Source organism: Centroberyx affinis, unplaced genomic scaffold, assembly GCF_046629955.1.
Source record: "Centroberyx affinis isolate AG114_WGS23_722 - 3 ecotype Tasmania unplaced genomic scaffold, CSIRO-AGI_Caff_v1 ptg001948l_1, whole genome shotgun sequence".
In the NCBI taxonomy this organism is placed as follows: domain Eukaryota; kingdom Metazoa; phylum Chordata; class Actinopteri; order Beryciformes; family Berycidae; genus Centroberyx; species Centroberyx affinis.
Genome location: NW_027280305.1, coordinates 310,982 through 336,266, shown reverse-complemented (window position 1 = coordinate 336,266; position 25,285 = coordinate 310,982). Strand labels below are relative to the sequence as shown.

Here is a 25,285-nt window from a genome sequence, read left to right as displayed (position 1 = left end):
AGGGGTTTCAGAGACATTTGAGGTTTGGGTTAATTCAGAGCCAGCTCCAGTGTTCACTGTCTGATCTCATTAACCACACCAGGACGTGACTCAGCCCAGGGTCTCCAGCAAACTGATGTGGTCTATTCAACTCCTGGCCCCGGCTAGCCTACCATGGAGGTCTGTGGGGCTTTCTCTGATCCAGAACCCCAAGCCTGTGAAGGATCATTCTGAAACCTCCACCAATCAGAAGACAGGTAAAGCTCAGGGTGTCCTGTCATTGACTAGACTATCTGGATGGAGTCCATATCAGTGCACACCAAAAGACTGCAGCAGCAGTATCCAGACTAACCACAAGGAACACCTGTGGTATAAGTAGGGAAACTATGACTCATTTGCAGTTGTTTGTTTGTTTCTATAGATACTGCTGTTTATCCTTTGAAGTGGCACCTTCATCTTGCTGCCTCTGAGACTTTGGCTGTTCTTGAATGAATGAAGGATTCAGCCCAGCATGAGGGCATAACTTTTGACTCAGTAATTATTTGGTAATCCTGCATGCTCCATCGCTGCTCACCCATGAAGAACCATTCAGCCCTAAATACTCTTAAAATGCTCTAATGGAATAAGGCTCATTCGACTTTAAAAATAGGACACAACAAGCAAGGAAACTGGGAAAAACAAACACTATTAAGACCTGAGCTCTTCATCTCTGCCAAATGTGGCAAGTTGCATGGTGCCAGACATGCTGACAACCTCCAGGCAATGTGAGCCAGCCTGTCTGAAGCTCTGCTGGCTGGTTAACATGGCTTGTTAAGGCCTGGGCTCCAGAATGCTCATTTCCTGACTTTGCCCGGGGATGAAGGGGGAAGCAAGGGCGCAGGGGAAAGGTGTTGCATCTGATCCCTGGAAGGAAAGTGAAAGAATATCCCTGTGTTTCAGAGGGTGTGTGGAACTAATAAAATAGGACTCTAATTGCCAGCGGTGGTTAACACCTTTTCAGAGATACACCCCCCTAGTGGGACCCAAGCATGAACTGGAGAGTCTGAAAACATTTTGATGAAACATGATTTCTGTGGCCAAACATGAGTTCCCAGACTGCATTGGAAGCCACACACATGCAGTACATTTGCGCGAGAGACTGTGGGAATTAGTAGCAGCCAGTAGGAGCCAATGCAGTAGAGTTTTCCCAGGTCACTCCTTCTCTGCATGGGGCCATCTGAGGAAGGTTTTTAAGGAAGGTTCTGGCCCTGATGCTCCTCCCTCAGTTAGACTCCTGCTCTTTTCACTCTCTCTCTTTCTCTCTCTCTCACACACACACACACACACACACAGACCAACACACAAATACAGAGACACACAAAAACTGTCAGCAGCTGCTATTAGGCTCACCATGGCAGTCTTGCCTCACCTCTGATTCAAAAAGGACTCAAGCACACACTGCTCACACAAACGCACCCCTCACAACAGCCAAGGACATACGGGAATCTGCCACTGGATCAGATAAAGATAAGTCACTACAGAGAAACTGCTGATCTAGGACCAGTTGGAAGGACAAAATGGGGCTGTGGACAACCCTGATCCTGGCCTCACAGCTGCTATTAAAACTGTGCTTAGATGTGGAAGCCCAGGCTTTGGGTGAGTATATCTTGAATGCATGTTTTTCTTTTCTTTTCCTGTGCATTAAAACTTCATTTCAAAAAAGAAATTTACTTGTAAAAGATAATAGTTTAAGCTCTGGCTCTTACAAAAGCTCTGGGTGGTGCTGGTGGTGACAAAAAATCAGTCAGAAATGAAGAAAAAAGCACATTCTAACGATGTAACCTCTACTTACTGTGTAAATATCAACCTACATATAAAATGAATGTCTCAGCCTGATTTTAGTTTGATTTAGCATTTTTCTGGTAGCCTGGCTGTGATGTTATCCACTAATGGCATTGTCTGTCAAATAAAGATTTCATGGCTCTGCCCTTGGGTATTTTAACACACTATGTCTGAGCTCAATGCATAATGGATTCAGCAGACACTGTGGTAGAGCATATCATATGCAGGCCCAAAGTACACAAAGAAGTAGTCATGGCATGTGATACTCAGTAAGGTAAGAATAAAATGTTAAATATCCCCCAGTAGTTTTAGTGGTAAGGAAAGTGAAAAGACGTATTGCAGAGGAATGTTGACTGCTGGTTTAATACAGGAGCAGCGTGATTGCTGGTTACTGGAATAATCTTGATTGTGTGTGGTGGGGGGCAGTAAAAGATAAAGAAAAACTAAGGACAAAGACACAGAGAAGACAACATGTTTGTGGAGGGTAGACAGAGTTTTAATTCCAGTAGCTGTACTGTCTAACTTAAGTCTCTGTGCTTCTATCCAGCCAGATCCGTTTGATTACTTCAGCTGGAGGCTGAGTGTTCTTATTTATCTAAACAGTCCCAGCTAAGTCACACACATGGGAACAATCTCAGATGGTCTGGGCGCAATATTGAAGTTCAGGTCACACACACACAAGCATGCATGTACACAGATTCTCTCTCTCGCTTTCTCACACTCTCTCTCTCTCCCTATCTCTATCTATCTCTCTCACACAAACACACAGGCACACTCAGACACAAGTTTAAATACAAACCAGAGCTGTAGGTGACTTATATAAATACTGGTGTTTATATTTTATCAGCTTCTCACACATGATTTCAATGATTGATGGCATCCATTTCACTCACTCTATTAATCCTTACAATGCCTGGCAATGGCCACATGGTGTTATGTATACAAGTAGAAGTCCAGATTAATGGAGTTCATCATCTATCATCTCCTTTCCGCATGAATAGAATTTATTGTTGTCAAAAGGGAGCAAGGCCAATTTAAAGGTGCAATAAGAACGATTTTACTGTCCCACAGCACAAAATGACCATAATATATCTGCGGGGGGTGATAGGGTTATTGATTAATACCAACGAGTCAACGATTACTTCGCTAGGTGCTGAGGTTTCTCACTTACCGGTCTATACTCCCCACCCATCAAGGGCAACAAGGTGCTTCGCAAGACATTTTTTGTTCTCAAGCCAAAAAAGCAAATGGCAAAGCAGTATTATTATCACAGTGTTTTGCAGAGTGATGTATTACCTGTTGACTAGACTGCATCTCTATTGTTAAAATGTGACTCTATTGTTTATGTCAATTACAAGGCCACCGTAAGCTGTGCCAGAGAGCTGTTGAAGTAGTTGCAAATCCTTGGTCGAAGTCATGTAATACCTAATGCTTTGAAATATTAAGCTACAATAAGTCAAATCTCTCTAAATCCAAAACCTCAAGTGTGAAGTATGCACTTTTGATAAGAGGTAAAATAAAGAATGAAGACCACTTGCACACTTGCTAGCCTAAACCTATGATAGTTTTATGTGCTGATGCTGAAGGGAGGCTTGCCTTAACTTAATTAACTTAATAAGATATGTATTTATGGGATTCAGCTGATCTAGTTTTATGTAGCTTGAAGTCTGAGGTTAACCAGGGGGGTGAAATGAGCCACTTTCTCAGAATCCCTGACCCCCACAATGCCCTCTGTCCAAAAGACGAATGACAACAGTGTGTGTGTGTGAGTTGTGTGAGTGTGTGTGCGTGCATGTGCGTGTGTGTGTGTGTGTGCGTGTGTGTGTGTGTGTGTGTGTGAGAGTGTATGTCTTTGTAGTGTTGACTCTAAAAAGACAGATGCCAAAAACATGTGAAGACTGTGCATTGAAGTTGTTTTGTTGGAGCAGCCCCAATTTATGGACCAAGTCACGTTGAGTCAGACAGAGATCTATCTGTTTGTGTAATGCACCACACCAGGTTAGACAATGTTGAATACAAAAGTCTTTCACAAATCAGAACTGTCACAGTGTTTCGTAAAACTGAGACTGAGCTGAGAAAACACTGAAAGATGGTGTTTTTTTTTAGGCCCAGTCACGTTTCAGTACATGCGCTTTTAAAGCCCCCGTGTTGCTCCCTGATGTGCTGAAACACACGGTGGGCTGGAGGGAGCGGGAGGGAACATGGGGCAGGGGAGAGAGATAAAAGAACGAAGGAAAGATCTCATCTGGGGATCATGCTTTGCTATCGTGGCTGAGAGGGGCCAATTTCTGGGAGCATTTGGGAGCAATTTTGTACCCTCACGACAGTGGGCCTTGCTGACTGCTTTTAGGATACTTGTGTATTCATGTTGTGTGCAAATGGCGAACTAGAGATTCACTGCACATCCTCTTGTGGCCTGCCCAGTTCCCAAGTCACTTTATTAAAGGAAGACTCCAGCCATGAGCTCAGGTCTACAGTGTCTCTCTGGCATTTCACTCTCACTAAGCGCTCTGTCAGTAGTTATGTCTAAATCCCACCATACATCTGATAGGAGTGAACCTATATAAACTTCAGGGTTAGCACTTAAACCTAGCTTTAGTATAGATATGATAATATAGTAATACTATACAACTGATAGGTAGTCACAATACATAATTCAGTGACATACATCCTCGTGATCTCTCTGGGCCAAGTCTGCCTGCCAAGTTTGTGCTGCCTGATTGACACAGCGTCCCACCAGAGCAACAAACACTCTGGCTCAACATCATCATCATCTTCTTGTCTACTCAGGATGTGTTTACTCTGGGATTGGAGTGGAGCTGCAGGTTGTGAATATTCATATCTCATCATCCATTACTCATGTGCTTTACCCCGTCTCCCATCCCCGCCTCTGCCGGCAGTCTATGATCTGCTCACCTCACCTGATTGCCTGCCAGACCTGCTGCAGGGCGGCCTGGCTGAGCAGGGGGTGAAAGAGGCTTTCATCCTAACCTCCTTCAAGCTGCAGCCCAAGACCGGAACCACTGTGTTTGGCCTGTACAACCCCAGGGACAACAGCAAGTATTTCGAGTTCACTGTGATGGGCAAGCTCAACAGAGGTATGAGAGCATGAAAGAGAATGTACTATCGGTAATGACTCACAGTACAGTATAATGTTGAAGCTGAGGTGGAAATCGCTTTGGATCCCCTGTGTCTTTCTGTATATGTCTCAGTCTGTTTCCTTATTTTTACATATATTACTATTTACAGTATTTTCCGTCCCATTCCAAGTAACAATCTCTGCTGTCGATCAATATTTTTTCTCTCTTGCTTCTCCATTATTCATTTAGTCAATCCTTGAGCACATTTACATGCAGTGCTCCTCCTCATTACTTCTTCATCTTGTACCCATCTCTCCTTCTACCTCTAAATGCTCCCTGTCACCTCCTATCTTTGCTACCCTCTCTTTCCCATCTCTGTCTTCCTCCCTCCCTCCCTCCCTTCCTCCATCCTTTCTTCGCATAGCTGTGTTGCGTTACTTGCGAAGTGACAGGAGGATGAGCTCAGTAACCTTCAACAACCTGGCGCTGGCAGACGGCCAAACCCACCGGCTGTTGTTCCACCTGAGGGGGATGCAGCAGCAGGGGCCAGGTGGGGTGGAGCTGCACCTGGACTGCAGACTGGTGGAGACGGTCAGGGATCTCCCTGCCGTATTCCAGGGTCTGCCAGCAGGCTATGGAATGGTGGAGCTCAAGACCATGCAAGCCAGGGACCAGGTGACCCATCACTCATTTACATACAATAATGAATATGGTACAATCTCAGTCATTTATCGAGATTTCCCACTGGCTTAGTTGGTCACTTGGGCCTTTTTGATTCTAACAGGACAATTTAGAGGAGCTGAAGCTGGTGGTCGGAGACTCGTTTGAGAATGTTGCTTCATTACAAGACTGCCACTTCCAACAAAGAGACGCTGTGCAAACTCTGGGTGAGATCCTTTCTTTGGAAATAAATAAATAAATGAGACACCCAAATGTTTGCCAGGAAAACATTCACAGTGGATAGAAAGCAGTCAGTGTTTGTCACTGTGACTTGAGAACAGGCTTAGCAAACACAGTCAGAGGATCATCTTACTCAGCTGCGGTTAAACACAATGACTGTCCCTTTGTCTCAGGGGTCAACACAAAGCAGCTGTCCAATCAAATGCTGGAGTTAACCAAGGTGATAAATGAGCTGAAAGACGTCCTCATTCAGCAGGTAACTACCACTAACGGTCCCACTGAGGCCACTTAGCCCCTGCTTCCTAACCCCTGACCTCCCTGACAGTTACCTGACTGCACATAAACTTGTTTATGTTTGACCTTCTCCAGGTTAAAGAGACCTCATTCCTCAGAAACACCATCTCAGAGTGTCAGGCCTGTGGTAAGACAAACTCCAGTAATGATGATGTTAGTTAACGGCAAATATGTTAACGATGATGTCATAGTTTATAATGTTTATATAGGGCTTGACTATACAGTATTTGGATAATTTAACAAAGCAAAATAATTTGCTGGTGGTGAAAAATAAAGATTTTCTCTGGTTTTGTTTGAAGGACTGGGTGGAACTGAGGTGGTGAAGCCGAGGTGTTCCCCAGGTGTGTGTTTCCGTGATGATATGTGTATCGAGACAGCGGACGGTGTCGAGTGTGGACCCTGCCCTGATGGATACACTGGGGATGGTTTCAGCTGTGATGATGTGGATGAGGTAAGGCTTTATGTGTGCGTGTGTGTGTGTGTGTGTGTGTGTGTGTGTGTGTGTGTGTGTGTGTGTGTGTGTGTGTGTGTGTGCGTGCGCGCGTGTGTGAGTGTGCCTGTCTCTTCGTGTTTGCAGTGACCCCTTTACTGAGGGCCAGCCCCTTCAGCATTCCAGTAACTCTCTTTTGCATAAGCAAATGTGTCATCAAAACTAAAAGCTTTTGGGGAGTAGCCCCATGAGAACCGCAGAGATTTTGCAGCTTCAACAGAGCTCATGTCCTCCTTTCTGCAGTGCCAGTTTAACCCCTGCTTCCCTGGAGTGAAGTGTGTGAACACTGCCCCGGGCTTCCGCTGTGACGCCTGTCCACTGGGCTACATCGGTCTGCCAGTGGAGGGTGTGGGCGTTCTGTTCGCCCAGACCAACAAACAGGTAAACGAGTGGATAAAAGAAGGACACAGAGACAAAAAGGAGACACACAAAATTAAAACCGGGATAAAACAGGACAAGATGTCAAGGTGTCTGTCATAGTTATGCCGACACAATGAAATTTGAAGAAAGGCAAAGAGGAAAGTAAAATGTTAAAATAAATATAAAAATAAAAAATATATGTTTTTGGTCATATTGCATAATTTAGGTCTGTGACGACGTTGATGAGTGTAAAGGACCCAACAACGGAGGCTGCACTGCAAACTCTCTCTGTCAGAACTCTATGGTAAGACAAATACATGATCTGACAACTACTCAAGGCTCATGTAGCACAATTCCTTCATGTGTGTAGGCTTCCAATTGCTGTGGAGGTCCAAAGAAGCTCCTAACTAGTTGTCCTCCTTCCTGCATAGGGCTCTTACCACTGTGGCAGCTGCAAGACAGGCTTCACAGGAGACCAAGTGAAGGGCTGTAAGCCAGAGATCAGCTGTGGCAACAGCTTGACCAACCCCTGTGATATCAATGCCCTGTGTAACGTAGAGAGAGATGGTTCAGTCTCTTGTCAGGTAGGATTCCGCACCACACACACACACACACACACACACACATTCGCACAAAGTTTCTTAAGAGTTTCACTTATCTTGTCAGTGTGGAATTGGCTGGGCCGGTAACGGCTACCTGTGTGGGAAGGACACCGATATTGATGGATACCCTGACGAGAAACTCAAATGCAAGGATATGAGCTGTAAAAAGGTAACAAAGGCCTGGATGAGCAATAACTGCAACTGTCCTGGGATAGAGACGCATTAAACAGAGCTTATTGTATTTCAAATACTCTACCTTTGGTCAACCTTTTACAGTAATGGAATCCATTTATATAGTCACGAAAAGCTGTTTATGCTGACAAATATCCATCGACAGGATAACTGCATCTACGTTCCTAACTCTGGCCAAGAGGATGCCGACAGGGACGGGCAGGGCGACGCCTGTGACGACGATGCGGATGGTGACGGTATCCCAAATGAGCAGGTTGGTGGAAATACTGTTAACAAGTGCACAAACACACACACACACACACAGACACATACGTGTACCGTCACCCACTGACATCCCACACACACAAATCCCCCCTGAGACCCTTTGTTGTCAACAGACGCTGCAAAAACCAATTTAGTGTCATATTCAGCCTTCAAATCTTATTTTTGTTAAGCCAAGAGAAAAGGTCTGCCAATGGGGTGAGATAACTCCATTTGTTTCCAATGCAGTTTCACTTTATGGATTTTCTGGAAATGTGTCAGTATCTTGAAACAAGTCAAGGCAAATCACTGCACTACTATCAAGAAAATGACACGCTCTTCAATGTATTCTACAAAATTCTTGAAACAAGTTGATTTGCATTGGAAACAAGTGAAATCATCTAACCCCACTGGCGGACTTTTTCACTTAAGAAAATTACGATTTTAGGACTAAATAATAAACTAAATGACTTATTGTAAGATGAGATAAGATTTTTTGCAGTGCATACATTCACATAGACCCATATTACACGCGTGCAGGCATTTGCACACAAACACACACACACACACACACTCAGCGACATAAGCATGCACACATACAGTGAATGAACCCTGTGTGGCCCCTGGCTGTCCCAGGACAACTGTTGGTTAAAGCCCAACGTGGACCAGAGGAACAGCGACAAGGACAGCCACGGCGACGCCTGTGATAACTGCCGCGCGGTGGAGAACCCGGACCAGAGGGACACTGACGGTGACGGCAAAGGGGACGCCTGCGATGACGACATGGACGGAGATGGTACGGAGAGAAACGACATCACTGACACTCACCCTCATGTTATATAACAAGAGGCATCATAGGCACACGCTGTTATGACTTATTACTCTGCCCTTTCATTCACATTTCCACCTACTGTACTTAAATTATACCACAATACTCATACATACAGACCTTTAATTGGGACTTCAATCATCTCTCTAAAACATATACAGTGTACCTCTGTAGTGAAGAGGATTATAACCCTGCTTTTATAAGACTGTTCTAGCTCAGGCATGAAAAGCAGCATTGTATAAAAATAGCAATAGCAGCCTGAACATGGAGAAAACATAAGCTTTGATAATTCACATGCTATGATTATCCCTTAAATCCCCATAGTAACGTGATGATAAAGAGTTTTTTGCTTTAGGCTTTGCTCTATGGCTGCTACTTGACCTTTACACATTTACTGTATTGCTTCTGCTTCCCTAAGATGAATGGGAAATGGCATCTGAACTAAAACTGGTGTTCACCTACATGGCAAGTGCAATAGTGCATCCTAGTGGTCAAATTATAAACAACATGCCATATAGTCATAGAGTTGATCACAACAAGGATATAATGTCTGCATTTTACTGTGCATTCATTCATCATATATGAATTATTCATGTTCAGATGATTTCAGTGATGAAAAGTACTAATATAAATTTCACAGGTAAGTACAGTTACTTTTTACTAAAAAAACAAACTTAAAAATAAAATATTAGCTTGCTAAAAAATAAGTACTTACTTACTTTGAGAACAAACATTATTATGATTTAGTGAACATTCCAAAATTGTCCACCAATAGATTAATCGATTACCACTTTTGGCAACATCCTTTGAAATAATTTTATTGGCCAGTATCAGGACTAGGTTTGGCAATGGTCCCTTTCTAATCATAAAAATGCACCTATATCAGTAGTGAGAGGTAAAGTCCAGAATAACAGTATTGAAAATGTCAATTTTCATTGTACTTACTACTCTTACTGTATGTATAAAAATGAAACTTACTTCAGTAAGAATTCCTCAGGGAAAAGTAAAAGTACAGTATTTAAAATACTGAAAAAGTGGTTGAGTAGCTGTCATTAATTACTGTTTCCTTATGAATATATTTATGATAATTTACTATTTGCATATCCATCATACATTATACTGTATATCAAAGATCTACATACACTGTACATGACCAAGGTGGATTTTACTGCTAAATAACATTAACCAACTGTTTTGGCTGATTGGTGACCAGGCCTGAAAAACTTCCTGGACAACTGCCAGCGAGTCCAGAACAGGGACCAGTTGGACCGGGACGGGGACGGAGTGGGAGACGCCTGCGACAGCTGTCCCGACATCCCCAACCCAAACCAGGTCAGAGTTGGGCTTAACAGACCAGACCACCAGGCTCAGATCAGGACCAGCACAAATCATTTGATCCAGAATAGATAGATAGAGAGATAGATAGACAGACAGACAGACAGACAGACAGACAGACAGACAGACAGATAGATAGATAGATAGATAGATGCATGTAAGTGAAAATGCCATTTTAGTGAAGTTTCTGCTCTCGTTTCAGTCTGATATTGATAATGACCTGGTTGGAGATTCCTGTGACACCAACCAAGACAGGTAACACAGCTATATTCTTCATAAACCTGCATACCTTACCTACAGTATGTTGTTACTCTTACTCAGTGTTACTCTTACTCAGGCATAAACTTGCACACTTTCATAACATTGTGTTCTCATGCATAGTGTTATTCTAATAAATTGTCAAGCTTTCTAGTGAAACTCTGTGTTTTACTCTCAGCCCAATCCAAATACAGAAACATCTGCTTACCTCTTTATTAAATGTCATGTCGTGTTATTGTGTCACTCTGTCATTTCCCCTGTAGTGATGGCGACGGTCACCAGGATACCAAGGATAATTGCCCCCTCGTGATCAATAGCTCCCAGCTAGACACTGACAAAGATGGCCTGGGTGACGAGTGTGATGATGATGATGACAATGATGGAGTCCCTGATGTTCTGCCACCGGGGCCAGACAACTGCAGACTGGTACCAAACCCGGACCAGACTGATGACAACAGTGAGTTGTAGTCTTACTGAGACAGATATAGGCCTAGCACTCACACTCAAACTGACAATAGTTACAGTTGTCTAATTGAGATACTCAGTGTGTAAATAAATACCTTCAAATGGCTGAAACCTTGGTGCTGAGAGATAAACTGTACATCATCCACAATCTCCCCGTACTCTTCCTGACTTTTACTTGCGTTCTTGGGCTCTAATTTCATGCCGAGGCAGATGAAGTGCAATGACCTTGCACTGGCAAAGTGGCAATTTCGATGGGCGCAAGCAGATTTTTCATGCCTGCGCCCGTCGGGTAATTTCATGGCTCACCATGACATCACTTGCACCGAAGTGGGCACACTAGAAGGAAGTGTCAATACAAAATAGTTGGCACAGCACAATTTTGGAATCAAAAATTATGCTTGCATCACCGCCTACAGATCATGTCTTAGCGAATATTGGTATTCCACACAACTTCCAAGTTCATACTGTGGAATTGCCACTCTCATCAGGGGTACAGGAGCACTTACAGTGACATCCTTTGGATGCAGTAGTTCCTGCAGAAGCTCCATGATAGATCTTTGGGACTATCTTTAAGTTCACACTCCACTCTACATCACTGAACTCCCCCAGGACCTGTTCCTGTTCCCATCTTATCCTCATCCAGAACCGCCAGGTTGTCAGCGGTGCATCAGTTGCATTCCATTGTCTCCTTTTTTCCAACAGTTTCCCAAAAGAAGCGTCTGAAGCTTGGTATTTTATAATTGTAATAGAGATAGGCCTATGGCTGCGACAAACAACATGGTATGGTAGTGCAGAATTATGGCAGTATCCCCCAGTCACTGAACTTTTAAAGCACAATCAATGGCTTTGCATTAGGCGGCTGTAGTATACCTACCATCTTTGATGTCTTGTCATGATTTCCAAAATGGATGAAAAGCTCAACCAGTCTTTTTCCTCCATTTAATAATCCATAACATCAGAAAAAATCAGTACCTTACATGATAAATTACATTACATTACATGATATATTACAAGAATCAACTCAGGGGGCCACTGGGAGAGGGCGCTACCTTTTGGTGCAGCCGGTCTGGACTCTCCTCATCTGCCAGTGCACCATGATGGGATGCATACTGCTTTTAAAGGGAATGAGAGGAGCTACTTTGATTGGCCATGATTGACACCAGGCCCCACCACGCTTATTGATAATTTATTCCCCCTAATCCAACCCCTTTTACAACTGTGCTGCAGATGCGCCAGTGCTGCACTAGTGCTTCCGGTCACATAATTACCGTCAGCTTGTGCTAGCACCTGCGCTTCCCTTGTGCCATGATTCACAAAAATAGGACTCTGTGTTTTTTTTTGCCATTAACTAAGTTACATTCCCCCTCTGCTCTCCCTCAGATGATGGAGTTGGAGACGTGTGTGAGTCTGACTTTGACCAGGACAAAGTGATTGACAGGATCGACAATTGCCCTGAGAATGCTGAGGTTACTTTGACAGACTTCAGAGCCTATCAGACAGTGGTGCTGGACCCTGAGGGGGACGCCCAGATTGACCCCAACTGGGTTGTTTTGAACCAGGTGAGATTACTGAAACCTTCGAAATCATGTACATTGGCTCTTAATTAACCTATTGATAACATATTGAAGTGTACAATACATGCAAAGTTCAGCTTGATGCAGTGGCAGACAATATACTGTATGTTGCAATGAATTACTTTAATGCCTGTCCAGCAAATAAAGAGGAAAGTGCAAAAATCTGAATTAAAACTTCTTTAACTAACACTCCTCTATTTCTCACACAGGGAATGGAAATTGTTCAGACCATGAATAGTGACCCAGGACTTGCTGTTGGTAAGACATATTTCCTCATGCAGTTTAATAATCAATAATTAAAATACATCATGTACCCCAACAAACAATAACTGAACACAAACGATACGCTGATTACATTTTCTGTTGCTTAGGTTACACTGCTTTCAGCGGGGTGGACTTCGAGGGCACATTTCACGTGAACACAGTGACCGATGACGACTACGCCGGCTTCATCTTCGGCTACCAGGACTCGTCCTCCTTCTATGTGGTGATGTGGAAGCAGACTGAGCAGACCTACTGGCAGGCAACACCCTTCAGAGCCGTGGCCGAGCCTGGCATCCAGCTTAAGGTGAAAATACGAGTCATGTCACAAATACCCAGGAGCGGGAATTCATAGTCATCCTACCATAAATCTATTTTTATCCTTCAACTCATATTTTCCACATTTCTGCCTTCCTCTTGTCTATCTGCTCTCTCTCTCTCTCTCTCTCTCTCTCTCTCTCTCTCTCTCCCTCTATTTTCCAGGCTGTGAAGTCAAGGTCAGGCCCCGGGGAGCACCTGAGAAACTCCCTGTGGCACACGGGAGACACCAATGACCAGGTGCGCCTGCTGTGGAAGGACCCAAGAAATGTGGGCTGGAAGGACAAGGTGTCCTACCGCTGGTACCTGCAGCACCGCCCGCAGGTTGGATACATCAGGTGAGAGAAAACACGTTATCAGAGACAATATCAGCTGTTATGTTACATCTCTGGTGTGTTGATTAAAGCTCCACCCTCTGGAACCAACCCTTCACATCTCTTGTTGTGTTTAGGGCGCGCTTCTATGAGGGAACCGAGTTGGTGGCAGACTCCGGCGTGACCATCGACACGACCATGAGAGGAGGACGACTTGGTGTGTTCTGCTTCTCTCAGGAAAACATCATCTGGTCCAATTTAAAATACCGCTGCAATGGTAAGGAAAGGCTTTATCAAATTTATATTAGATTTTGAATTAATGTGATACTACAAATGTCTTTTTGCTGTTCTCAGGGCAATTTCCTTTTAACAATATAATCCTCACTGACTGTGTTTAACCTGCGCCTGGGAAGTGGGCCAGTGAGAGCATTTAAACACTCAGTGCTCCATTCTGTTGGTGCAAGAACAAGGCTCTGAAGTTGTAATTGCATTCGACTTGGCCTCATTTAGTGTTAGACTCTGAGCTCGACTTCTCATACCTAACTTCTCTCTTCCGCAGACACAATCCCCGAGGACTTCCAGGAGTTCAGCACTCAGCATGGCGTTGACTCACTCTAGAGTCAAAAAATATGAGAAGATTACTTCTGTGTGCCTGTGCGTATGTGTGTGTGTGTGTGCACGCGTGTGTTTGTGTGTGTGTGTGTGTGTGTGTGTGTGTGTGTGTGTGTGTGTGTGTGTGTTGCTGTCTGTCTGACTGTCTGATGTGCATAGTGTGTGTGCATATGACAATCTTTGTACTGTATGTGCATATGTGCATTCCCTTGGACTACAGTGACTTGTCTTGTTGTTTAATCATCTCTTAAGGACTCCAACTGAGGTTGTTATACTAAATAGTGTAACTTATATTGAATATTACCAAACATAACATAACACATATGGCTTTTGGTGGACACTTTTATACTCAGCAACCTACAGTACCATAAGTGCATATAGGTTTAGCGTAGGTGGTCCCAGTTTCCTACATATTTGCATTTCATACTTGACATTTGTCTTCATTCTTTAAACTCATTTTGCATAATAATATATTAGGTATGGTCAAAAACACCATTGTAAAGATTGTAATGGTTGCTCTTTCATGGTGTGGGGTGATTTTTATGGTATGATTTTGGTCCACTCATCTCTTTGAAAACAATGCTTTACAGACTAACATTTTGATTTTGAGTAAAAATTTCAAATCTTCATCTTGATTTGGAAAATTCATTACAAGAAGTCAGTACAATTACTACAACTGTGTATTAATTACCATAAATGCTATATTTCACTCATACATGGTTATTGAGAACGCTTTGGCATATAGCTAACATTTAATCATGCTGTTCAAACAACTGGGTGACCACACAAATCTTGTCCATGGTCGCTCAGAAAAAGACTGCTAGTGGCAGTAGAATTAGCATTTCCCTCTTAGGGTGGATTGGATTGATTCCATCCCAGGAAAAGCACCTCACATCAGTATAGTACCAGCAGAACCTGCTGTGGATGGACTTCATAGAGTTTGGTGTTTCCTACATGTTGATCATACTCAGGTTGTACAGTGTCAGCCATTAAGATTCTTTTTCTATCAGCATGATATTTTTTATCCTTGTTGAGCACATTGAGTTTTGTGTCACTCATTAAAATTTCAGATTGTGCCTTCTCTCACCAAGATGACAAACTTAAGACTCATCGTGACTTCATCATTTGATCCTCAGGACTGACCCTGACTCACATGTCTAGTTCTTATCTTGATGTAATCCTGGAGGTGACTGGATAATAGCCTGAAGAGATCTTTATATTTTGCAATGATTTTATTGCTATGTATTCGGTCAAGCTGGTCGAGTCAAGATATAGAGCTTTGAAATGTTGAGATTCATGTTCATGTTGATTACAGTGTTTGACATGTAATGATATCAACTAAATGATTTTGAATACAATGCTAAGAGGCAGGACTGATCTAATTTCTCTTAACCAACATCTAAAATGAAGTTCACAGTTTTCCTATCTAATTAACTGTTTGCTTGAAGATGCCAAGGGACATTTGTTCAAGCACAGTCTTGACAAAGGTCACAGGAGCAACTGAACCTGGAGGTGAAGAACAACAAAGGCCACACTCATGCAGTTTGACTTTCACAGAAAACAATTAGCCAATCAAAAACATCAGTCAACCATCTATACAGTACATGAAAATTACCAATCACTAATAACAATGCCCCACTTCCTCTTGTAACGGCCACATTTTACTTTTGCTCAGAATGTGAGACTCAGTAAACAAAGGCCACTGAATGGCCACTGTGTGATCTGAGCAGGAAATACTTTCTTAATGAGGAAATTCTGATCCCTGATTAGCTGCCGGGGTCGATAGAAAGGCTTTGGTCCAAGCTCAGGGCCAGGGACCTGCAGGGAGAGGGGCAAGGATCAAGAAGAAGGTTTACTTAGGTCTGCAGCAGTCTTACAATATACAATATAGACCTACAATATAGACACCAAGGGACTGGATAACGTCATGTAGATTCCTTTTGTGGCTGGCTTTGTATCACGTATGTACGCACTCATTTAACTTTGTGATAACTGGTGGACTTGATGTGGAAAAGGTCTACATTTCAGCTTCACAGTGATTGACTCAGATAGATGAGAGAGAAAGGCCTATGTTAAGTTGTATTGTATTATAATTTACATGACTTGTATGCTCATCTCCAAGTGAACAGAGTTTGCTGTTGTCCTTAGTTAATAGCTTTTGCTTTAAACCTATGTGCATATTAATCCAGTGTGGCTTCATTTTGATAAAAGTGCTATTGTCTTGGTGAGAAGTAATGCTATGTACCAAGAAAATTCAATTCAAGAAGGCAATTGACATCTTCTGTATTACTTGACTCTGCCATATTATATACAACAAATTTAGTATTTAACTTGTGTTGGATATTAACTCATTGAAAGGGCATGTGATTATCAAAATGAGATAAGGTAAGTTAACACTCTAGTAAAGCAGTATTCTTAGAGAGTCAGTAGAGGAGAGAATGTTTTATTCACAGGTTTATATTATATTATATGTGATAAAGTGATGAATTTTGTAAAGCAGTGCAGACATGTATGTGTATATGTGGTTTGCAAATAAGATACAAAAAGAGAATTACAAATGTATACCAGTCTGAATGTACACAATTACTGCAGTTATTAAGGAATATCACTTTAATTTGAATAGAACAGAATGACACCTTATCATTGACAAATATCAATAAAACCAGTTCCTTATAAATAAAGGCTTCAAGTAACATTATCTAGACTTTAGATACTGCATGATTAATCAATTGACTGGGATATTCTGGCATACAGGCTGATTCTATGAAACTGATTAAATCATAAATGTCATTTGACTGTCAGAGTAAGTGATAATCACACCTTACAGCTACAAATCATGGCCTTAACTTGCCGCCCGAGGGGGAGGCACAAGATGAGGAGGAGCTGCCAGGGACACATAGTGTCTCTGTCGTATTGCCACCTACAGGTGTGACATCATGTGTGCAGCTGGTGGTTGCGGTAATGATGCAGGAGCAAGGTGACAGATGGTGTCATGGTGATGAGGCATGGAGGCAAGAAGTTAGCAGGAGGAAGCAGGGCGGCATCATCTGTACATGACACCTGCAGAAGGGATAGGAAGCTGTCGATTGTTGGTGCATCATCAGGCACTGTGGACCCGTGGCCCTCTTTGCTACTTCTAACTCTCTCTGCTGTCAGGCAGCAGCACCTGTCCAGCTGCTTGGTAAAGGTTTTCCTTGCTTGGTAGGCTTCCTGTTGAAGGCATCGAAGGCATTGACACCCGGTCTGCCCTGATGTCCACCCACTGTGTACGGACTTTATATTGATGTTTCCTTCGACCATACCCATCCGGGTTATAATGTCAGACGTTAAGCTTCTTCTTCTATGAGCATGACATGTTTTACTCCCTGCCTTTCCCTCCCTGAGCACACCAAGGTTTGGGTAGCTCATTAAAACTCATTCAAAAAAATTAAGACTTATGACCTTGATCTTCAACATTTGACTTTTAGGCCTGATATTGGCCAATATATCTTTGGAAACTGGATAATAAAACAAATCCTTGAATTCTGTGATGATTTCATTTCTATATAGTTCTCAGACTTGTCTCAGTGTAGATGTCAGGTTTCAAAAGACTGAAAACTATGTTCCATTTTTTTTAATGTTATGTTATCAACTGGCCAATTTGAAATAAAAAGCTATGAGGCAGTGTTGCCCTACTTTTTCTTACCCATCAGCCAGAAGAAGATCACAGCTTGTGTGCTGAAATCTTTGCAGTCTTTTGGCAGGACTTTGATCTCAGTCTTAAGATTGATATTCCAGTTTTTAGTTTAGTTAATTTAGTGATAAAATACACTAGTGAAGTGCTAAGAAGAACAGTAAAAAACAACGATTAATACCAAATGTGAGATTAAAAAACAAAAAAACCAAGGGGCTTATCAAAGCACCTCATCTCAAAGTAAACAAAGCAAACAAATGAGGAAAAACAAAACAAAACAAAAATCAAGATGAAAGACAACTATATATGTCAGTGGCTTGATGGTCCATAGAAGCAATAGGATTTACTCTTGGGAGGCGTGTAGAACAGAAGACTAGAGGATTGATGGAGTTGGATGTTCAAGAGGCTCGCTGCTCACTGAACAAGATGAACCCACCCAGTCTGAGAACTGAGGACAGCTGTGGGAAGCTCTTCAACAAGTCCGTTTCTATCTAACCTGACTTGCCAGATGGTTTCTATCAGCCCCTCAAGCAAAAAAGCACATCGCCATATCCCTGACTAGTAGAGAGGTTTAGACTCTAGCTCACACTTTTCTGTTAGAAGAACTTAGAAGAATTTTACAAGAAAAAATTAGCAAGCAAAACTCACAACTCAGGGAGCAAAGGGAGTCATGTTCAAATGGATTAGTTTATAAAAGTTTGTATTTCAGATAGAAAGCTGATAGGCCGGGTCATCCTACTTTCTCTTGCTGTTATCTGCCAGTGTGGGTGAAGGGAGGCACCCAGTGGTCTGTTGTTTGTGAACAGCATGTGTAGGGAAAGGGTGAAAAACAATAACAGGGTAACCACCCCATTTGTTTGTTGGTTTATCAGAAAAGTTACTGCTGAGTTGTGTTCAGTGCCATATTTGTTGAATGTCAAATAGAAAAATGGAGAGGCAGCTATAATGCTTATTTGTTCATTCTAAGAGCAAACAATACAAAGGCCAAACATAATAATACTTGAAGAGAATGTGAGTGCAGTTAGAAACCTGATATAAGATATATTAGTAGCCATTTATTCACCGAAATATTGTTTTACATGATTTGTTATGCCCTATACTGTATTGTTGATGTGATACACTGTAATCTGCTTAATGTGGATCTCTGTTTAATGTGTTATACATCATAATCCTTATTACTAATATATTCCTATGTTATCTGGACCAAAGCTGCCCTTAACAAACTGACCTCGAATGACATCAGCTATGGACCACAGCGACCAGCCTTCACATGAAGAAGCACCAGCCAACTCCTTTCTCTCCAGAGCCATTCGTCTTTTCACCGGGGACATGCGTGTCTGTAGAGAATGGATGAAAAGTAAGTGTTCATCTCTCCATTCTTCTCTGTAAAACTGCAGTTATACTTAACATTCATATTTCCTCTGTCCCTGATCTCATCATATTACTTGACTTAAAGTAACTCTCTAAGATCTAATTACATGTCAAGAGGGTGAGCATTGATCACACTCCGCTCACTGTCCGTCTGTCCCAGGACAGACTGTGGCGCTCCAGTTGGTGGAGTGGATATTTCGAGGGGTGGCCCAGGTCATGTTTGTCAACAACCCCCTCAGCGGGCTCCTGATCACAGTCGGCCTCTTCCTGCAGAGTCCTTGGTGGGCTCTGAATGGTCTGCTGGGGACCCTGGTCTCCACCGTGTCTGCCATCGTGCTGGGACAAAACAGGTCAGGTCATATCTCCTTATCCTTACCTCACTTCATCACAGGGAAAAAAAAGGTAGCTATGTTCCTGCAACTCAATAGCCCAGTGAGCACATTTTCCGATGCCCTGAAGCCATATCACTAGGAAGATTATGTCTAAGACTTTCCCCCTTCAGCTTGTCACCCTGCATCTCTATTCAGACCTCTCAGCATTTCATTCCCTGTCTCTCTAGCCCTTTAGTTTCAGTCATGTTCCCTCAGGGTGTTCTTTCTTTGGCACCTCACTGTGCTGTTTTTACAGTTTGTGTCTTATTTAGCTGTATTTGGTACTGACATGTCAGTTATTTCTGTCACATTCGCCTCAGGGAGGCCATATCGGCAGGCTTATACGGCTACAATGGAACCTTGGTCGGCATGCTGATGGCTGTTTTCTCTGCCAAAGGAAACTGGTATTGGTGGCTTTTACTGCCAAATATTTTCATGTCCATGTTGTGGTAAGTGTACTCTTCTTGAAGTATATCTGCTTCATTTGATTGTATACAGCTGATAGTGACAAATAAATAGAAAGGAGACTGAGGCAATAGCATGAAGTAATGAACCAGATTCAAAATCCCATGAGGTAACTGTTTGGCTACTTTAACATTTGTGAGTGTTAAGAGTATCCACACATCCATCCAAGTCTTTTGTGTTCAGTATCCTTAAGGTAAACACAGAAAAACAATGCCAGATTTTAATGCCACTGTATAATGGTTTGCCTTTCCACCCAATCAATAATCCATATCCTGCTTCCTGTTTTTCTGTGCCTTTGTTTGCAGCCCTGTGGTCTCAAGTGCTTTGTCCTCAGTCACCGCCAAATGGGACCTCCCTGTATTCACCCTGCCCTTTAACATTTTGGTGTGTCTGCATATTGCAGCTACAGGAGCCAGTCATCCCTACTTCCCAGAGGTACAGTGCAGCCCCGCTACACACAGATGTATGCACACATACGCACATGCAAATCATACTTGGACCTACTGTTACTGCTATTTCAGATGGTTATCCAGCCACAGTCCCCCCTGCACCTTCCTAACAACACCATCGAAAGACTGAATTTCTCCCAGGTATGACAGAAATACATCAGACAACTATCAAACAATCCAGGTCAATAATCTTTAAACATTTAGCCAGTTTGCATGGGATTATTGTGGCTAGTGGTGATGAAATAGATTGTTTCCATGTTATCTTTGCATATATGCCTTTCAATCCATCAGTTTTCTTAAAATACAGATTTTTTTTAAACAAAAGAAGTCACATATTTTACTAAATTCTAACACTGAAAACACTCAATCGTAAATTGAATGAATATGAAGCACAATCTGACACCAAGCCTGCTGGTGACTTCCTGTTTGCAGCTCTTCCTGGCAGTGCCGGTTGGCGTGGGACAGGTGTATGGATGTGACGGCCCGTGGACAGGGGGGCTTTTCCTTCTGGCCCTGCTGCTCTGCTCACCGACTATCTGTCTTCATGCCATGCTGGGCTCTGCTGCTGGCATGCTCTCTGGTACAAAGACATTTCCACTCATAGAAATGTGTATAACATAATGTCAGCTGAGGCTACGGTAGGAGGTTTGGTTCTTCGTAGGGCAGATAATGCACTATGGTCTAAACTGTTTACCATGACATATTTCCCCAAATAATGCTATATCAACAAATTAAAAAAAAATCCCAGACAATGATGACTGTATTTCTGGCACTGTATATTTGCACTAGCATTACTAAGGAAATCTACTGTTGTGGTAACTTTTGCATAATATTAGGCATAATGCATGTTGATTCAGCTCCCAAATTGTATTGGAAATGTGTGTAATATTTGTTTACTGATCCATAATCAATTATATAGAGAATATTGTGCTCTCCTTTGATGTGCTGTGCAGGACTCGCCCTAGCGGCTCCTCATGGGGACATTTACTCAGGACTGTGGGGATACAACAGCGCTCTGTCCTGCATCGCCATTGGAGGGATGTTCTATGTTTTAACATGGCAGTCCCATCTACTGGCTCTAACCTGTGGTAAGGTTGTCGAATAATAACTTAACTATCTCATCAGCTAGTTAATTGATTGTCTAAAAAAAAATCCCAATACATATATACATACTTATCATTAAAAAATAATACAAAAAGTTCTTCTTTGCAGCGTTTTTCTGTGCATACATGAGCTCAGCGATCTCAAATTTGTTGTCCATCGTAAGTAAGGAACTTCCTTCCCAAATCAACTTCTATCAACTTCACCCGACTGCCCAGACGTCTCTCATATCATCCGTCACACTCTCCTCTCCCATGACATCTCCTTTCAGCTTGCATTACCGGCGTGCACTTGGCCTTTCTGCTTGTCGACTCTCATCTTCCTCCTCATCTCCTCTGAGGTCCCAGCCATCTGCAGACTGCCTCTGTCAGTGGTCTCGTACCCCGAGGAAAACCGGCGCTACTACAGACAGCTGAAATCCTCGGAGGGGGGCGGAGGACACTCAGCGGCACAGCAGCCGAGACGAGGCTCTGCTGAAGGAGAGTGGGAATGGAGGGCCACATGAACTGGTATTTGGGTAGGGCTGTGGTGAGGTCAGAGTTTGGTTAGAGGTGATGGTCTTCGAAGGTAGTTGATGGAAGTTATTATGTGGTGTAAGAGAATTAGGAAGCCAACTGAAAGGGATTCTCTTGGCACGTCTGGGATTTGGCCCTGTGTCCTGACATTTACTTGTACAAGTGTTTTTGCTTGCATTGTGGAAACTGCATGATGATGTATAACTTTGGCATTCTATTGTGTACACTATAATAATATAATATACACTATAAAAATACCTGGCATAGTAGTGAGAAATCATTACTATGAAACAATATCTCTACACAGCAGAGGGCAGCACTTGCCAAGGGAAGATAGATAGACTGCTTCTGTTGGTGCCTTTAAATCTAAGATTAATACTGAGCACACATATATTTTGATGTAGAAATACAGTTTGGATACACAAGTTTAGTAGCAATAAAATATACATTAAATCTGTCATTTTACAAGCTAAGACAGTCTTTTGTGCCATTTTGTTAATGTATGTTCAAAACGAAGATGAAGGGACATTAGATCAAATAATACTCCTGCCTCTTTTTAATGTTTTCAGTGGTTGTCGAGAAATGCAGCAGCTTCCGGTGCTGCAGACAGTGAGCTGTAGGGGAGATTTCATAAAGTGCTCCTCCAGCAGAAACAAGCTCTTCCCTGCCAGGCGTAATCCATCACTGCCCCTTTCTGTTCTCCAATCTCTCCTACTGTTTTCTCTGATCTTTTCTTTTGACTTCTCTTCTGGTTTCCGTTTTTCCTGTCCTCCTTACCTGTTCTTTCAACCTTACCTATTCTCCCCTCTCCTCGTCTGTCCACTGCTTTGCTCCTCTCTTCTTTTGGGAAAACCTTTCGTCTTTTCTTTCCTCTTTTCCTGAACACTGAGCAAGTGTGGAACAGTGGGATTTGTACATGACGTTTTGTTTTCTGTGAAATGAAGTTGCCAACAGTTCGGGTGATTATTTGTCCTAGCTGACTGAGAGTGTAGAGCTCGGTGTGTGTCTGTGTGCATCTGTACTACATTTGTGAGTGTATGTGTGTGTGTCTGTCTGCCTGCCCGCCCGCCTGTGCACCCACCTGTCTGTCTGGCTGTCTGCCATTCTGACTGCCTGCCTGTCCACCTGTCTGTCTGTCTGTCTGCCCGGTCACCTGCCCACGTGTCTGTCAGTCTGCCTGCTGCCTGCCTTCCTGCTTGTCTAACTGTCTCCCTGCCTGTCTCCCTGTCTGCCTGCCTGCCTGTCTGTTTCCCTGTTTGTCTGCCTGTCTGTTTCCCTGTCTGTCTGTCTGTCTGTCTGTCTGTTTCCCTGTCTCCTTGCCTGTCTCCCTCTCTGTCCCTCTGTCTTTATGCCTGTATCCCTGCCTGTCACCCTCCCTATCTGCCTGTCTCCCTGCTTGTCTGTCTCCCTGTCAGCCTGCGTGTCTGTCTCCCTTCTTGTTGTCTGCCTGTCTCCCTACCTTTTTTTTTTTTTTTACCTTTATTTATTCAGGGGGAGTTTCACTGAGAGCAATGCTCTCTTTTTCAGGATCACCCTGATCACATTCACACACACATTCACACCTGGAAGCTGACCAGTACAGCCACAGTCTGATCTGCTGGCCACTCCAGCTCCACTGGAGCGGTTGGGGTTAAGGGCCTTGCTCAAGGGCACCTCAGTGGTGGTAATGAGGGAGGGGCAGGCGCTGCTTTTCACTTTCTCCACCCAGATTTATCCTGCCGGTCCGGGGGATTGAACCGACGACCTTCCGGTCACAAGCTCGCTTCTCTAACCTTTAGGCCACCACCTGCCTGTCTCCCTGTCAGCCTTTCTCCCAGTCTGTCTGTCTGCTTGCCTGCCTGTCTTTCTTCTTGTTGTTTGCCTGTCTCCCTGCATTCCTGTCTGTCTCCCTGCCTTCCTGTCTGTCTCCCTGCCTATCTGTCTCCTGTCAGCCCGTCTCCCTGCCTGCCTGTCTCTCTCCCTGCCTCCCTGCCTGTCTCCCGGTCTGTCTCTCTCCCTGCCTCCCTGCCTCCCTGCCTCCCTGCCTCCCTGCCTGTCTCCCGGTCTGTCTCTCTCCCTGCCTCCCTGCCTCCCTGCCTCCCTGCCTCCCTGCCTCCCTGCCTCCCTGCCTCCCTGCCTCCCTGCCTGTCTCCCGGTCTGTCTCCCTGTCTGTCTCCCTGCCTGCCTGCCTGTCTCCCGGTCTGTCTCCCTGCCTATCTGTCTCCCTGTCAGCCCGTCTCCCTGCCTGCCTGTCTCTCTCCCTGCCTCCCTGCCTCCCTGCCTGTCTCCCGGTCTGTCTCCCTGTCTGTCTCCCTGCCTGCCTGCCTGTCTCTCGGTCTGTCTCCCTGCCTATCTGTCTCCCTGTCAGCCCGTCTCCCTGCCTGCCTGTCTCTCTCTCTGCCTCCCTGCCTGTCTCCCGGTCTGTCTCCCTGTCTGTCTCCCTGCCTACCTTCCTGTCTGTCTCCCTGCCTATCTGTCTCCCTGCCTATCTGTCTCCTGTCAGCCCATCTCCCTGCCTGCCTGTCTCTCTCCCTGCCTGTCTCCCGGTCTGTCTCTCTCCCTGCCTCCCTGCCTGTCTCCCGGTCTGTCTCTCTCCCTGCCTGTCTCCCGGTCTGTCTCCCTGTCTCTCTCCCTGCCTGCCTGTCTGTATGTCTCCCTGCCTGCCTGTCTGTCTGTCTCCCTGTCTGTCTGTCTCCCTGCCTGCCTGTCTGTCTGTCTCCCTGCCTCCCTGCCTGTCTGTCTGTCTGTCTCCCTGCCTCCCTGCCTGTCTGTCTGTCTGTCTCCCTGCCTGCCTGTCTGTCTTCCTGTCTGTCTTCCTGTCTGTCTGCTGTACCGTGGCACATGGTCGCAGCCCAGCCAGTGTGACACATAGCAGACAGTCACACTCCCAGACATGTGGGCGTCCAACGGCGGAGAAAGTGCGAGACGAGGGAAGGGGGAGAATCAGAAAACGAGAACATCTCATTCCTGGCGGTGTTAAAATATGATTATGAATGTAGATTTGTCTGTCTCGAAAATCTCTCTTGCACAGCTTCTCTCTGTCCTTATTTGAACTCAGTCGGTTGCATTTGAGAGCTTTCCTACTTAATATTCTTGTGGCATTACAGGGGAAACTTTCCTCCAAGCCACCAATAATATTTTCTCTTATCGACTTATAGCCTTTAGATAAAAGTGACCTCAGTCGGTGGGTGCGCTGGCTCTTCACTGATCGCAGCTTTGACTCATCCGCAGGACAGAGCGACCTTTGAAGGACAGGATAAGTGTTGGCAGAGTGATGGTGTGAGATGAGGTTGGTGTCACTTCCCCTGTATCAGTGCTGTGTGCTCACCGCAGTGTGATTCACCTTCCCAAGGCTCCTGCAGGCAGCACCTACTGCCCCCACACCGCATCACGGGGGACGGTAGGACCAGGCTGAACCTGTGAAGGATAAGGTCTCA

At 44.0% G+C, this 25,285-nt stretch overlaps 2 protein-coding genes across 2 annotated transcripts; both read left to right on the top strand.

Moving 5' to 3' along the window:
• Window positions 1-1,316: 1,316 nt before the first annotated feature.
• Window positions 1,317-16,554, top strand: thbs4b (thrombospondin 4b). Its single transcript, XM_071530593.1, has 22 exons — window positions 1,317-1,614; window positions 4,701-4,898; window positions 5,305-5,555; window positions 5,665-5,767; window positions 5,954-6,036; window positions 6,150-6,201; window positions 6,374-6,525; window positions 6,808-6,945; window positions 7,151-7,228; window positions 7,356-7,508; window positions 7,591-7,695; window positions 7,864-7,971; window positions 8,595-8,754; window positions 10,001-10,119; window positions 10,325-10,377; window positions 10,644-10,837; window positions 12,226-12,404; window positions 12,629-12,677; window positions 12,791-12,987; window positions 13,164-13,336; window positions 13,450-13,589; window positions 13,872-16,554. The coding sequence occupies exons 1-22, from the start codon at window positions 1,536-1,538 to the stop codon at window positions 13,928-13,930; spliced, it is 2,823 nt and encodes a 940-aa protein (XP_071386694.1). The 5' UTR covers window positions 1,317-1,535; the 3' UTR covers window positions 13,931-16,554.
• Window positions 16,555-18,842: 2,288 nt separating this feature from the next.
• On the top strand, window positions 18,843-25,271 carry LOC139653692 (urea transporter 2-like). Its single transcript, XM_071530627.1, is given in 11 exon segments — window positions 18,843-18,954; window positions 19,129-19,318; window positions 19,660-19,788; window positions 20,110-20,239; window positions 20,326-20,394; window positions 20,686-20,833; window positions 21,207-21,341; window positions 21,466-21,515; window positions 21,626-21,781; window positions 21,783-21,863; window positions 25,182-25,271. Coding segments are annotated over 11 exon segments (1,290 nt in total).
• Window positions 25,272-25,285: the final 14 nt, after the last annotated feature.

Bases quoted from the DNA above. Each gene is read 5' to 3' on its own strand.
- thbs4b (XM_071530593.1), top strand. From the start codon at position 1,536: ATGGGGCTGTGGACAACCCTGATCCTGGCCTCACAGCTGCTATTAAAA. The intron at 1,615-4,700 runs GTGAGTATATCT...CTCTGCCGGCAG, and splicing joins TGTGGAAGCCCAGGCTTTGG to TCTATGATCTGCTCACCTCA. The intron at 5,768-5,953 runs GTGAGATCCTTT...CCTTTGTCTCAG, and splicing joins AGACGCTGTGCAAACTCTGG to GGGTCAACACAAAGCAGCTG.